The sequence below is a fragment of the Schistocerca serialis genome, chromosome 9, assembly GCF_023864345.2.
Source record: "Schistocerca serialis cubense isolate TAMUIC-IGC-003099 chromosome 9, iqSchSeri2.2, whole genome shotgun sequence".
Taxonomy (NCBI): Eukaryota; Metazoa; Arthropoda; class Insecta; order Orthoptera; family Acrididae; genus Schistocerca; species Schistocerca serialis.
In genome coordinates this window covers 341,917,813-341,931,233 of record NC_064646.1, presented here as the reverse complement: position 1 = coordinate 341,931,233, position 13,421 = coordinate 341,917,813, and the positions used below count along the sequence as shown (strand labels likewise).

The window sequence follows — 13,421 nt, the reverse complement described above, 5'->3', positions numbered from 1 at the left end:
TCAGCCGTTGCATCACCTGTTGCATAAAAACATGCCTCTTCACTGGTCTGCGTCATGCAATGCAGCTTTCCAGAAATTGAAGACAATGCTGAAACAGGTCCCGTGCCTGGCTACTTATCGACCTGGCCAACATCTTGTTCTTGCCACGGACGCCTCTCAATACAGGGTTGGTGCAGTCCATGGGCACCGTTTTTCTGATGGTTCTGAACAACCCATTGCTTATGCCTCCAATACACTCACGGATGCACAACGTAAGTATTCTCAAATTCTGGACTCGCATTCGGGAGGACGACGGTTCAGTGACATCTCCGGCCATCCTGATTTAGGTTTTCCGTGATTTCCCTAAATCGCTTCAGGCAAATGCCGGGATGGTTCCTTTGAAAGGGCACGGCCGATTTCCTTCCCAATCCTTCCCTAACCCAAGCTTGCGCTCCGTCTCTAATGACCTCATTGTCGACGGAACGTTAAACACTAACCACCACCACTATTCTCAAATTGAAAAAGAAGCTTTGGCCTTTATTTATGTTCTTCATAAGTTTGGTATTTTTCTCTATGGATGCAAATTTCATCTTGTTACGGATCGCAAACCACTTGTTTCCTTGTTTCATCCATCAACATCACTTCCCGACAAGGCTGCACACCGCCTCCAGCGTTGGGCTCTTTACTTGTCTCATTTCAATTATGAGATTCATTTCCGGCCGACGGCTCAACATGCGAATGCTGATGCACTGTCACGCCTTCCCATGGGTCCTGATCTTGCATTCGATAGGGACGAACTTTGGTGTTTCCACCTGGATGTTCCCAAGCAGCGGGTTGTGGACGGGTTCCCCATCACCGGGGACTGGCTGGCGGCTGCTACGAGTTCTGATCCTACCCTCTCCTGGGTTTTACGCTGTATTCAGAAGGGTTGGCCAAATCGTCCATCCGCTAAGACTTCTGATCCATTACAGAACTACTACGCTTTCCGTTACCGCCTCAGGGCTAGGGATGGTGTTATCATCCTTTCCACCGAAAATGCTTCGCTGCGAGTTGTGGTACCTGCGTCTTTGCGTGCTTTGGTCTTGCGCCTCCTTCACCAAGGGCACTGGGTGTCTCTCCCACAAAATCTCTGGTGCGTCGTCATGTGTACTGGCCCGGCATCGACTCTGAAATCGCACACATGGTCGCTGCTTGCGGCCCTTGTGTGTCACAGGCTGCTGCCCCGAGGTCATCTTTGTCACCGTGGCCTTCGCCTGAGAAGCCCTGAGAGCGTATTCATGCTGACTTTGAGGTACCTTTTTTAGGTACTTATTGGCTTCTCATTATTGACGCCTACTCTAACTTTCCTTTCATTGTCCGTTGCACGTTGCCTACCACCGCGGCAGCCACAAATGCTCTAGCTCGCATTTTCTCTTTGGAAGGCCTTCCCTCTACTCTTGTTACTGATAATGGTCCACAATTTGCCTCTTCCGATTATGCGGATTTTTGTGCCCGTCATGGCGTCATGCACGTCACGGCCCGTCCTTTCCATCCACAGTCAAACGGTGAGGCTGAATGTCTGGCCCACACATTTAAGGCTCATATGAGGAAACTCCTGACTTCTTCTGCTGCTGATGCTGCGCTTCTCCAATTTCTGCCTTCTTACTGTTTCACCCCCATGGGCGACCACAGCCCGGCTGAGCTCTTATATAGCCGACAGCCCCGCTCGCTATTTCATCTTCTGCGGCCTTCCACCTCACAGCCGCGGATGCCTTCGCTTGGCCGGTTCAACCCCGGCGACCTTGTATGGGTACGGGGATATGGCAGGCGGCCAAAATGGAGTCCTGGCCGCATCTTATGACACTGTGGCCGATGCCTGTATGAAATCCAGATGGACATGGGTGTTGCAGTGCATCATTCGGGCCAGTTTCGGCCTCGTGTGCCAGCAACGCCTGTTCCGGATGCCGCTACACCACCTTTGGCTCTACCTGACGCTCGGGATCCTGGAATCCCTTATTACTCACAACGCAGTCCTCTTACCATCATCTCGGTGCCAGCACAAGAACTGACACCAACAGGAGACGTGCCCATGCAGGAACCAGATGACCACCATCTGTCGGAACAACTCTACTTGCCTCCTTCTCATACGGACATTGACACATCGCCCATGTCTCCTGTTATAACAGCCGGACTTGCCGCAATGGGCAGATTGGTGCATGGGACCCCAGCAGATGCGACCACCACATGTCCTGTCATTTCGACCCATTATCATCAGGGACACTTCCGTCCGTAGGGAAGCCTCCTCCTCGAGACTTTATGGCCAGTCAAACAATACCTATGGACGTTAGCAATCTACAGGCCACCTCCATCAAGACATGTGCAAAAACTTCAAAGGGGGAAAAGTGTTGTGACTCGCCGATCTTTCAAAGTGCCGCCGCGCAGTTACACGCGTCCTCTACATGCGGCGCTGTCTGCCAGCCATGCAGCAGCAGCGCCACCTAAGCGGCCAGCCAGCCAGCCAGCGGCCTCTAGACTCGGACTCAGTTCTGATTTGACTGTTGAAGTGTACACACGTCTTACTTTGTTTACTTGATCTGTGACTTACATGTTTCGTGTCGTCCTTGAAATATATTTCTTCAACTTGAAGTTATAACAATGTCTTCCCTGAGAGCAATGATCCCATGGTTAAATAGCATTTCAAGTAATCTCCATGGGCCACTACAAATATGAAATCTTAAAATTACCAAGGATGAGAAGAAATTACCCGTCAGTAGTAGGGAAAAGTCACTCATTGCAGTGTTAATTAACATATGCTTTACTTCGTACACACACACGAGCATCCACACATGGGCTCGCGCGTGCATGCGCCCCCCCCCCCCCCCCCTCCACACACACACACACACACACACACACACACACACACATTCTATCCCGGCCTTTCTGATATTTTTCCCTTTTGGAAGTAGTATTTAGTTATTTTAATATTCTTTAACTCCATTTTAGAGTTTACATATTTTATGTCATATCATTTGATGAGGTGGACAAAATGTGGTATATTTTTAAAATGCAGAAATTTTCTAGTTTTTTGCTAACCATTTCTTGTGTATTTACAAAAATATTACTGTGTGTATTTGGTATGATATCTCAATTACTAATTTGGACACCGACTGAAGACTGAAATTCCAAAAGGCTGACTAGAAGAACCAAACACTCCTCATGAATGGGCTGACATAATGTTGCTTTCCTCTTACTTTGGTACTTGTTCTTAATAAAGGAAAACAATGCTTTAAAATTGTGAAGTATTTTCTAAATTTTAATGTATTGTATTTTTTATTTTGCTTTTACTTACTAGGTTAACAAAATACATTTGGAATTAGCAACACAAATAACAGCAGATTTCCGTGATGCTTTTTCTGGTCCTAATGCCAAACATTTTGCACCTACTAAACAATTAGCAGAAGCTTGTCGAGTTGTGTCTGTTCTGGATCCAAAAGTGAAGTAAGTAACAGCTGTGTATGGTATATTAATTGTCAAAAATGCTCATTTTTTTTCTCTTTTTTAAACTTCATGACATTTTGATGTGTTCATCGTTATAAAGTTTGCTGTTATGTTGTGTGAAGAGTTATCTTGCTTTGATACAACTGCTGTCTCTTGACGAATAACGTTCGAGGACATGGTGGGGACAGGGTAGGGCTGTTGGGAGGATTGAGGTGGGTGAAGGGAGTGGAAAAGTAGAGAAGTGGAGAAAGAGGCTGGAGGGTGCATTGATGGAATAGACGCCTGTGTAGTATTGGAATTGGTGCAGGGAAGGAGATAGGTAAGTGGACAGGGACTAGCAAAGGCCGAGGCCAAGGGGCTGTGAGAATGTAGAATATACTGCTGAGAGAGTTCCCACCTGTGCAGCTTAGAAAATGTGGTGTTGGTGGAAAGGATCCAGATGGCACAGGCTACGAAGCAGTCTAAGAAGTGAAGCACATCATGTTGGGAAGCATATTCAGCAACCAGGTGTTCCAGCTGTCTCTTGGCCATAGTTTGTCGGTGGCCATTCATGTGGACAGACAGCTTGTTAGTTGCAATGCCCAAGTAGAAAACAGCACAGTGGTTGCAGCTTGGTTTGTAGATCACATTTGAAAGCAGCCACATGATCTACAAACTAAGCTGTAAACACTGTGCTAGGCATGACAACTAATAAACTGTCTGTCCTTATCTACATCTACATCTACATCTATACTCCGCGAGCCACCTTACGGTGTATGGCGGAGGGTACTTATTGTACCACTATCTGATCCCCACTTCCCTGTTCCATTCACGAATTGTGCGTGGGAAGAACGACTGCTTGTAAGTCTCCGTATTTGCTCTAATTTCTCGGATCTTTTCGTTGTGATCATTACGCGAGATATATGTGGGCGGTAGTAATATGTTGCCCATCTCTTCCCGGAATGTGCTCTCTCGTAATTTCGATAATAAACCTCTCCGTATTGCGTAACGCCTTTCTTGAAGTGTCCGCCACTGGAGCTTGTTCAGCATCTCCGTAACGCTCTCGCGCTGACTAAATGTCCCCATGACGAATCGCGCTGCTTTTCGCGAATGGCCAAGAGACAGCTGGACCACCCAGTTACTGAAAATGCTGCCCGTCATGATGCACTTCACCTTAGTGACTGCTTCTTAGCCTGCACCATCTGAATCCTTCCTGCCAGCATCAGCTTTTCTGAAATGTGCAGGTGGAACTCATCCTGCAATGTATCCTATGTATTTGAAGACTGGGACCTCGCCCAGTGTTGCTGCCATGCTTGCTGACTGAGGTCATCTGGGGTTGTGCAGAATCACGATTCATCACGGAACACAATGTGATGTCATTCCTCAGCAGTCTACTCATTCCTGTCACTGCACTGTTCCAAATGCAGCCGTTTGTGTCGTGGTGTTAATGGCAGCCTATTTATGGGACAGAATTCCCTATTCTTATTACTGATAGTCTCCAACCAGCAGTGCGGGATTACACAGAATGTTGCAGGGAGTGCATTACTTTTTTTCGAATGGTAGGTACACATGTCAAGGAGTTACAATGTGTGTGGTCCACAATACAACGATCCCCTCTTGTGGTTGTCAGTTGAGGTTGATTGGAACACTAACGACGAGATGCCTGCACTCATATTCCCATGCTGTTCAACATCAGGCTGCTGTTGCATCCAAAAGCTCCACATATTTGGATATTGCACAGTTTGACCATCCAGCTGAATGGGGACCCACAGTGAGGTCTCTTTGAAACTCGTGTCAGATGCTGATAACGCTGCCTCTAACAAGTATGCTGCATCTCCATGTCCTTCGCAGGGATCGCTCAACATCTGATGCAGTTCACCCCCTTATTAACTCTACCAGCTCTGGTAACAACACTAAACACAGACAATATTAATGCACTCTGTAGCTCATTCTACCTGTGACAGATAATCACATCTCTCTTCTTTTACATACCTGCCAATGGTGTGTACATACATGAAGTTACAATGATGTCCAACCATATCTTCTAGGTGCTTCATTTTTTTGTCAGGCAATGTATAAATGAAAGTAGACGTTTTTACAGATATGTAGTTATACATTAAATGATTTAGTAGAACTGGAGGTGGTAGTGGTAGCACTCATTTGAAGTGTATTATAAGATAGATAAAAATTATGATTATGAAATTCTTTATTTATTTACTAATGTTAAAACTGACGTAATTAAACACACACATGTAATTTGTATAACAGCATAGCTTATAAAAAAAAAAAAATCAAAATAGGTGACATAGTAGTATAATTGAATGTGTAAATTATAGTATGTTGGAGTAGCTGCTGCATTTCCTAGCAGACAATTTACACTTGGTTTTCACAGCTTGTCCAGGTATCACGAGTAGTTCAGTGAGCTTTGTCTTTCTTTCTGGTTTATTCCCTGTGGACATTCAAATAGCTGACACGGAAAAGAGAAGATTATGCAATTTTTAGGATCACTTGAATGTTTCCCTGATTTAAGGATTGCTATAACTCTATTTTTCCCACATGTTTGTGGCACTTTCCAGGAGTAAATGATGATGTTACATAAATGTAAGCCACCATTCTCTGGCCAGAGGCCCAAAATGTTTTATTTATTGTTGCAAGTATCATCCTGACCTACTGCCTTTCCGTTCTTGCATTTATTATTTTCCTTATTCATTTCTTCCATAGTAAATGGCCTTGAAAACACGTAAGTTTGTCTGTTATTCTCCATTATGAAGTTTTGTTTTTTCTTCCACTGATTTTAAGATTTTCTTCTTATGAGGGACCAGCAAGTAATTTGATTAGGAGGTTGGTACAGTGTGGTGGTACCTTTTGTGGGTCATTGATAATATGCCTTAATTACTTTCAGGCTTTTTGGCCTCTTGTTGCAGTAACTGTTTTTGCCATCTTTATCTGTTGTCATTACCCACAGGTGGCAGCACTTTTTATTTGGTGGCAATGGTTTGTTGTAAAACAGATTATTAACACATTGCTTGTAGTAATGTGAAGTTTAGATTATTCCCAATTAGCCATTTTTGAGTTATACTTTTTCCTGGACGGAACATTTTGCGGTCTAAAAGCAGGAAACACAGTCACATTATGGGTCTCTCTTGAGTCCTTACAATACCTTTTCAAATAGATTTCATATATTGATGAGATGCTGTTTCACAGAAAAGTGTAAAATCTGGACTGAAACCACACTTTCATCTTCCACTGTTAAAAAAAGGAATGTGTTTGCTATGGTGTATGGGGGTCAGCTGATTACAATCTCCCTACTCTAAAGTAGATTCTTCGGTCTCACTATGTTGTGAGTAAGAGCATACATCGCACTGATTGTTAGACACCAGAAATGAAGGACACATTCAGTATATTTACGTCATCAGTATTCTGAATGAATAACATACCTTTAGCGGTTACTAAATTGGGAATATTACTGTCTTTCTCAGATCTGCTGAGTAGCAGATAGGCACAACTACTACTCAGCATCTTTGGTGCATGGTGAGTAATGAGTACTCTTTTCATAATATTGTTACAAAGGACAAGCTAAACATGTAGATGAAGCCAATCATGGTTTGGAATTCTGGCAGCAAGAGAATGGCAAGAACAAAAATCAAGATTTAATGCAAGTCGTTTCATGTTGATGGATTCTTCCATCACTTCACGGTAGAACTATTTTATATTTGACATTACAGCGCGTGATGGGACAGGGAACTGGGTGGTGGGTTTGAGGAGGCTGGAGCTGAGAGGAGAACCCCTCTCTGTCCCAACCTCCTCCTTACCCCCACCACCCAGTTCCCTCTCCCATCATGTGCTGCTGCTCGCAGCCTGACCTCAGTAGCCAGAGGATGTGGTCATGTGCGTGTGAGTTGTGTTTGCATGAGTGTGTGTGTCTTTTGTCTATTTTCGATGAAGGCATTGATGGCCGAAAGCTCAATTTCAGACAGTCTTTTTGCTGTGCCTATCTGCAACTCAGCACGTCTGCTGTATGGTGAGTTGCAACTATCCTTTTCATAATATTGTTACATTCCATCCTGGATTTTCCATTGCATGTCTTATTCTTTGGATAAATTTATTTATTTAGTCAGCTTGTTACAGAGAATCAAGTTATTAAATGAGTTTACCCTTTTGATTTTTTTTTTTTAGTATGTAGTACGGTATGTCAGTAAATAAGTGCCAAAATGGGGTAGAGCCAGTAATAATCAACATAACGTTTATTTTATTTTTCTATATATTCATCCTTTACATTCACTTATCCCATATCTTTACAAGCCATTGATAGCTGGTAGCAAAGAAGTCCTTTGGTTGCTGTCACACCCAATATGTAACCTCATCAGCTATGATATCATCGTTTTCAAAATGTCAACCACTCAAATGAAATTTTAGGGGCTCATACAGGAGAAAGTCATCGACTGTTAAGTTAGGACTGTAGTGTGGATGTTCCAAGTGTTCCCAACATAATGCATGTAACAGCTCATGCATTCGTCTTGCAGTGGGAGGATGGATATTGTCATCCAGAAGAATCAGTCCCTCTGTCTGGAGGCCAGGTCATTTGCAGCAAATAGCCTGTTGGAGTTCCCACAGAGTTGTACAGTATGTGGCTACTGTAAATAAGCCATTCATTTTCAGAGCTCTATATTTTATGAAGTATTACATGTACAAATACACTCCTAAGACAAAAAGAAAAAACAGACTCACAATGGGAGCAAGTAAGTTACATGTTAGCCCTACCTCTGGCCCTTATGCAAGCAGTTACTCGGTTTGGCATTGATTAAATGAGTTGTTGGATGTCCTTCTGAGGGATATTGTGCCAAATTCTGTCCAGTTGCTGGCAGGAGGACTCTGCCCATAATACTTCAAAATTTGTCAGTTGGGCAGAGATCCAGCAACCTTGCTGGCCAAGGTAAGATTTGGCAAGCACAAAGACAAGCAGTAGAAGCTCTCACCTTATGTGGGCAGGCATTATCTTCTTGAAATGTAAGTCCAGGATGGCTTTCCATGAAGGACAAAACAAGGCATAATCAACATATGGCTGTGCTGTAAGGAAATGCACTGTTTATGACAACCAAAGGGGTTCTGCTATGAAAAGAAATGATGCCCCAAACCATCACTCCTGGTTGTCGGGCTGTGTGGTGGGCAGTAGTCAGGTTGGTATCCCACCACTGCCTGGGGCATCTCAAGGCATGTCTTCAGCCTGGAGTCTCATTGATTGGAGTAGAATTGTCTTCAGTGGTGAATCCCAACTTGGATTGCACCCAGTCACCAGAACTTTCTGAACAATTTGGGTAAATCCTTCATGGTGCACCTTTTTCTTTTTTTGTCTTAAAGCTTGCATTGTAACACTAATAAAACTGTAAACACCAAACTTAACATTTTGCACTCTACAAATGTTCTAAGAGAGTCCCTCTGGTCACACACACACACATTCAAGTGGTAGTCAAGTTCATTCCACACCTTATGTAACAACATACTGTTAGTGATCACCACAGCAGCACTGATGCACTCTCTGAGCTGTTCCAGTGTTGTTGGCAGTGAGAGCACATAAACACAGCCTTTAATGTACCCTCAAAGCAAGTCAAAGGGCTTTAGCTCAGGTGACCTAGGAACCCAAGTCATCTTCGCCACTACATCCAGTGCAGTGATGCAGAAGCTTGTCCTTTATTCACCGACCACCATTAGTGTTCCGATGAGGGATTGCCCTGTCTTGTAGGAAAATGAAATTCTTGGAACCAGTAGTCAGTTTAGGAAGCAGCCACAACTGGAACATATCAAGATAGGAGGTACCCATCACAGTCATCTCACAAAAGAAGAGCAGCCCATACAACTTTGTCGCGGACTCTACCTAGGAAACATTAATCTTCAAATAATGGAAAATCCAGGGTGGACTGTAACAATATTAAATACATCCTACGTTCCCATAAGCCACCTGGCCTCAACTTTCATTAGTCGTTGTCCTCACCCATCCATCCCCTTCCCTGTTCCCATTCCAGCACTACAAAGCCCTCATTCCACCATCACACCCAGTCTTTTTTCTTCTCTTTATTCGCTACCTCCCCCCTCCACTCTTCTCCCCTACCCTCCATCTGACCTCACGACTGCATATAGCTGCCCTACCCTCCTTCCACCTTGTCCCTGTGCGTTCCGCGGCAGCACTTCTCGGTCCCCCACCCCTACCCTACTATCTCTCCCCTGCCCCACCCTAGCCTCCTCCAGCCCCACCGAGTCGCCACTCCCGTCTTGCAGTGTACTGCTGCTTGCAGTGTGGCTTCAGTTGCCAGAGACTGCAGTCGTGTTTGTGAGTTGTGTGTGTGTGTGTGTGTGTGTGTGTGTGTGTGTGTGTCTGTGTGTGTGTGTGTGTGTGTGTCTGTGTCTGTCTGTGTGTCTGTCATCTATTTTCAGCGAAGGCCTTGCTGGCCGAAAGTTTATTTGTGACAGTCTCTTTGTTGTGTGCATCACGACTCATCATCTCTGCTATATGGTGAGAAACGTGAATCTTCAACAAATCTCGTTCATGTGCCACAACTTCATGAGGATTTTCATTGTCCCACACTTTCACATTGTGCTGATTAACCTTTCCAGATAAGCGGAAGGTTTGAAGAAAATGTTAAATGGGAGGTTGCTTCTTCACTGAATATCACCTTGGAGGCAAAATGTCTGTTCTCAACTGCTTGCTGCATTGTGATATGAATTTGAAGGTACCAGTTGTAGTGGGATGCACAACGTGATCTCTGTGAGCTTACAGTTCTATTCATGCAGCAGTCATATTTGTAGATCAGATACTTCGGAGAATACAAAACTTTGAAAATGATGAATCCTTTATAGTAGCTCTGTAAAATGTGACATTCATAGTCTCACCATGAGGCTGGAATTTTATCACTATAACCACTTGCATGTCCCAAACATTGCAAGCATAAATTTGTAGGCTGATGGAATGGTCTTGGACCTTTTTTTTGTTGGGGACTTGGGATGTTACCTTCCCATAGATGATCATTTGGTTACCAATTGAAATTGATGAACCCTGTTACGGCTGATGCCATAAGGTCCTCTCTGTCCTCAGAGTACCAAATGAGGTGCTGCAAAGACAGATCCATTTTGTTCATTTGGCGTTTCTCTGACAACATGTGAGACATCCAGTGTGCTCAGACGTTATGAAACTTCAATTGCTCGTGCATGATGTTGTAAGTGGTTGAGTGTGCTCCAGTACATGGTATGTCTTCAATGATCACATACCAGGCATTACAAATGATCTGATTGACATGGTGCAATGTGGTTTCAGGTGCCACCACCGCAAGATGACCAGGTTGCTCTTGATCTCTGATGTTTCACCTTACCTTGTTAAACTCCTGAACTCAGCTGAACACAAATAATTGTCACCATACACAGAACACATTTCACGACGTACTTTTTCTGCTGACAGTCCTTTAGCCCACAAGAAACACACTACTCTAGCCATGCACTCTCATCTTGCACTGCCTACCATGCAATACCTCCCAGCCTTTATGAGAAGCATACATTTGCTGCAGTCTGCTGGTAAAATATGGCTACATAATTTAAAAATGATTTAAGGTAAGCTAATGTTTGCGACTTATTTATTTACTTACTCTTGTAACCCAATTTTTACTGTGTCTGTACTACAGAGACTTCCAGTTTCATTTACCTACATTCGTATTCCTAATTTCTGTTCATATGTCTCATTATTTTTCAACTCTCTTTCCATCATAGGAATTGGTGTAATTTTTTTCCCTCACATTAGCAATTCTGGCATAGTCACGCCACCATTTTATCGTTTTCTGAGATTTTGCTGATAACTTTGTTACCAGGTACCTTCTAGAGGAGTGTTTGTGCACTGCTAAGTGTATAAATGTGTGTGGTAACAAACTGTAGTTGTGAACTAGAAATATATAAAAGCTTGCATATACCACAATGAAATCCCGTTTCACTATGTCAGTATAAACTTTTATCATAATTTTCTGCTTGGATGGTTTATAAATATCTATTTGTTTTCAGGCGAGACCTCTTGAAATGGTTCATTGGTTTGCAACTGGCCGAGTATTGTCATCTCTTTCAGGAAAACCAAGATACTGCTTGGTTAGACAAAATAGACAGACGGTATGCGTGGCTAAAGAGACATTTACTCGATTTTGAAGACAAATTTGGATCTATGTTTCCTCCAGAATGGGAAGTATCAGAGCGCATCACAGTAGAATTCTGCAATATTACCAGGTAAATATAGTCAAAATGTCATTATTTCATCATTAATACCAGAGATTTCCATAGTTTACAAACATTATTTGTTTGTTATATCTTTTCTTTAGTGTTTCTTGACAAATGCAATATTGTGGATAAGAAAACAGTAGAAATATTGGGAAAGAAAAATAGCAGATATTTTGGAAAACCAAAATAGTAGATATTTTAGAAAAGAAAAGTAGCAGATATTTTGAAAAGAAAAATGGCAGATGGTTTCACGTATTTTCACTCACTGAACTCTTGCATGGCTCAGTGTCTAAAAACCTATGAACATTAAGAAAAGTAAAGTTTTCTGTGCAGCAAACTACTGTATAAAGGAGCTTCTTGCATGTGTTATATGTCTGTATCCTGGTTCACATGTAAACTTACACACACACACACACACACACACACACAGAGAGAGAGAGAGAGAGAGAGAGAGAGAGAGAGAGAGAGAGAGCACTGTGGTGTGGGGGTAGCAAAGACATAAAGGCTGGAGAGGGAGGCAACAGCACGGGAGGATAAATATGTGAGTGAAGAAATATCTCACAGCAGCAAACAGAGGTAGTAAAAGGGTTAGGGGTAATGGGTAGAGGGGAAGGGCTAAGAAAATTTTGCCCTGAAGTGAGAGTGAGTTTTGGTCCCAATATTTCACTTGCCTCTCCCAACCCTTCAACTCTCCCATAGTGGTGTTTCTGTTCCACATGGAATTTTCCGCAGTTGTACTTATTCAAATAGTTTGTATCATGTAACACAGATCAGGCAAGATGTTGCCATAACCAGCTCCTTGTACTGACCCTGGGCACGTATTCAGTGTCAACCAACCACCATATCAACTTCACCAAAGATGTCATTTGGCTGCACTACACAGGGGCACGGGGTCAGCCCGTCAGACCTTGGAGCTGCTACTTCTCCCTCAAGTACTTCCTCAGCTGGCATCATGAGGCTGAGTGCACTCCATTCCAATCCTCCCACCACAGAAAAATCACTGGCAGTACTGGGAACTGAACTCTGATCCTACACATCATGGTCAGATGCACTGATCACTTAGTTACCAAGTTGGACTAGATGGTGCAGTGGTTAAGGCATCTTGGAGGCACATTATTCAAATCCTCATCTTGCCAGCCATAGTAGGATTTTCCTTGGCTTCCATAAATTGATTGAGATGTAAACTGGGATGGACCAGTTCCCCTTCCCATACTTAGCTTAACCAAGCTTCTGGTATGTTTCTTAAGACACCATCATTCACTGAATTTTAAACTCTGGTCTTCTTTATTTCCTTCGTTTCCCTTCCTTATAAAAAACATTGTTTTTGAAAGGTTGAGATTCAGTTTTGTTACAGAGCATCTGATGTTATACAACAGAATTAAGCTATGAAATGTTATAACATTTAGCTGAATGAACACATTGTGACAGACCAAGATTTTTTGCTGAGAAATATCAGTAGGGAATGTTCAACAAAAGTACACGTACTTGTCATCTTGGTTCTGGATGACAATGGCCTACAATTTCACTTCTAGACTACTGCACCATATGTGCAGCCATTGGTGATTGCACAATGACAGCAACACAGAGTAGGACCAATGTTTCACAAGGATGTCTGTTGGGCCAATCAGCGTCTTTTTTTCTGGAAACTGGATATGTGCAAAGGTGTGGCTTTCCCAGTGTCCTCTCACATCTCAGCACCTCTACTTCGTGTCCTTGCAACCTACCTCCAGTGATGAAGATGC

At 43.2% G+C, this 13,421-nt stretch overlaps 1 protein-coding gene across 2 annotated transcripts in view; it reads left to right on the top strand.

Annotated features, from left to right (window-relative positions):
• The window catches only part of LOC126419116 (vacuolar protein sorting-associated protein 53 homolog), a 169,111-nt gene that overhangs the window by 40,953 nt on the left and 114,737 nt on the right, over positions 1-13,421 (top strand). For both annotated transcript variants that reach the window (XM_050086213.1, XM_050086214.1), the window contains exons 5-6: positions 3,311-3,456; positions 11,473-11,688. In XM_050086213.1, coding sequence (XP_049942170.1) covers positions 3,311-3,456; positions 11,473-11,688 — 362 coding nt within the window. The remainder of the gene's footprint in view (positions 1-3,310; positions 3,457-11,472; positions 11,689-13,421) is intronic.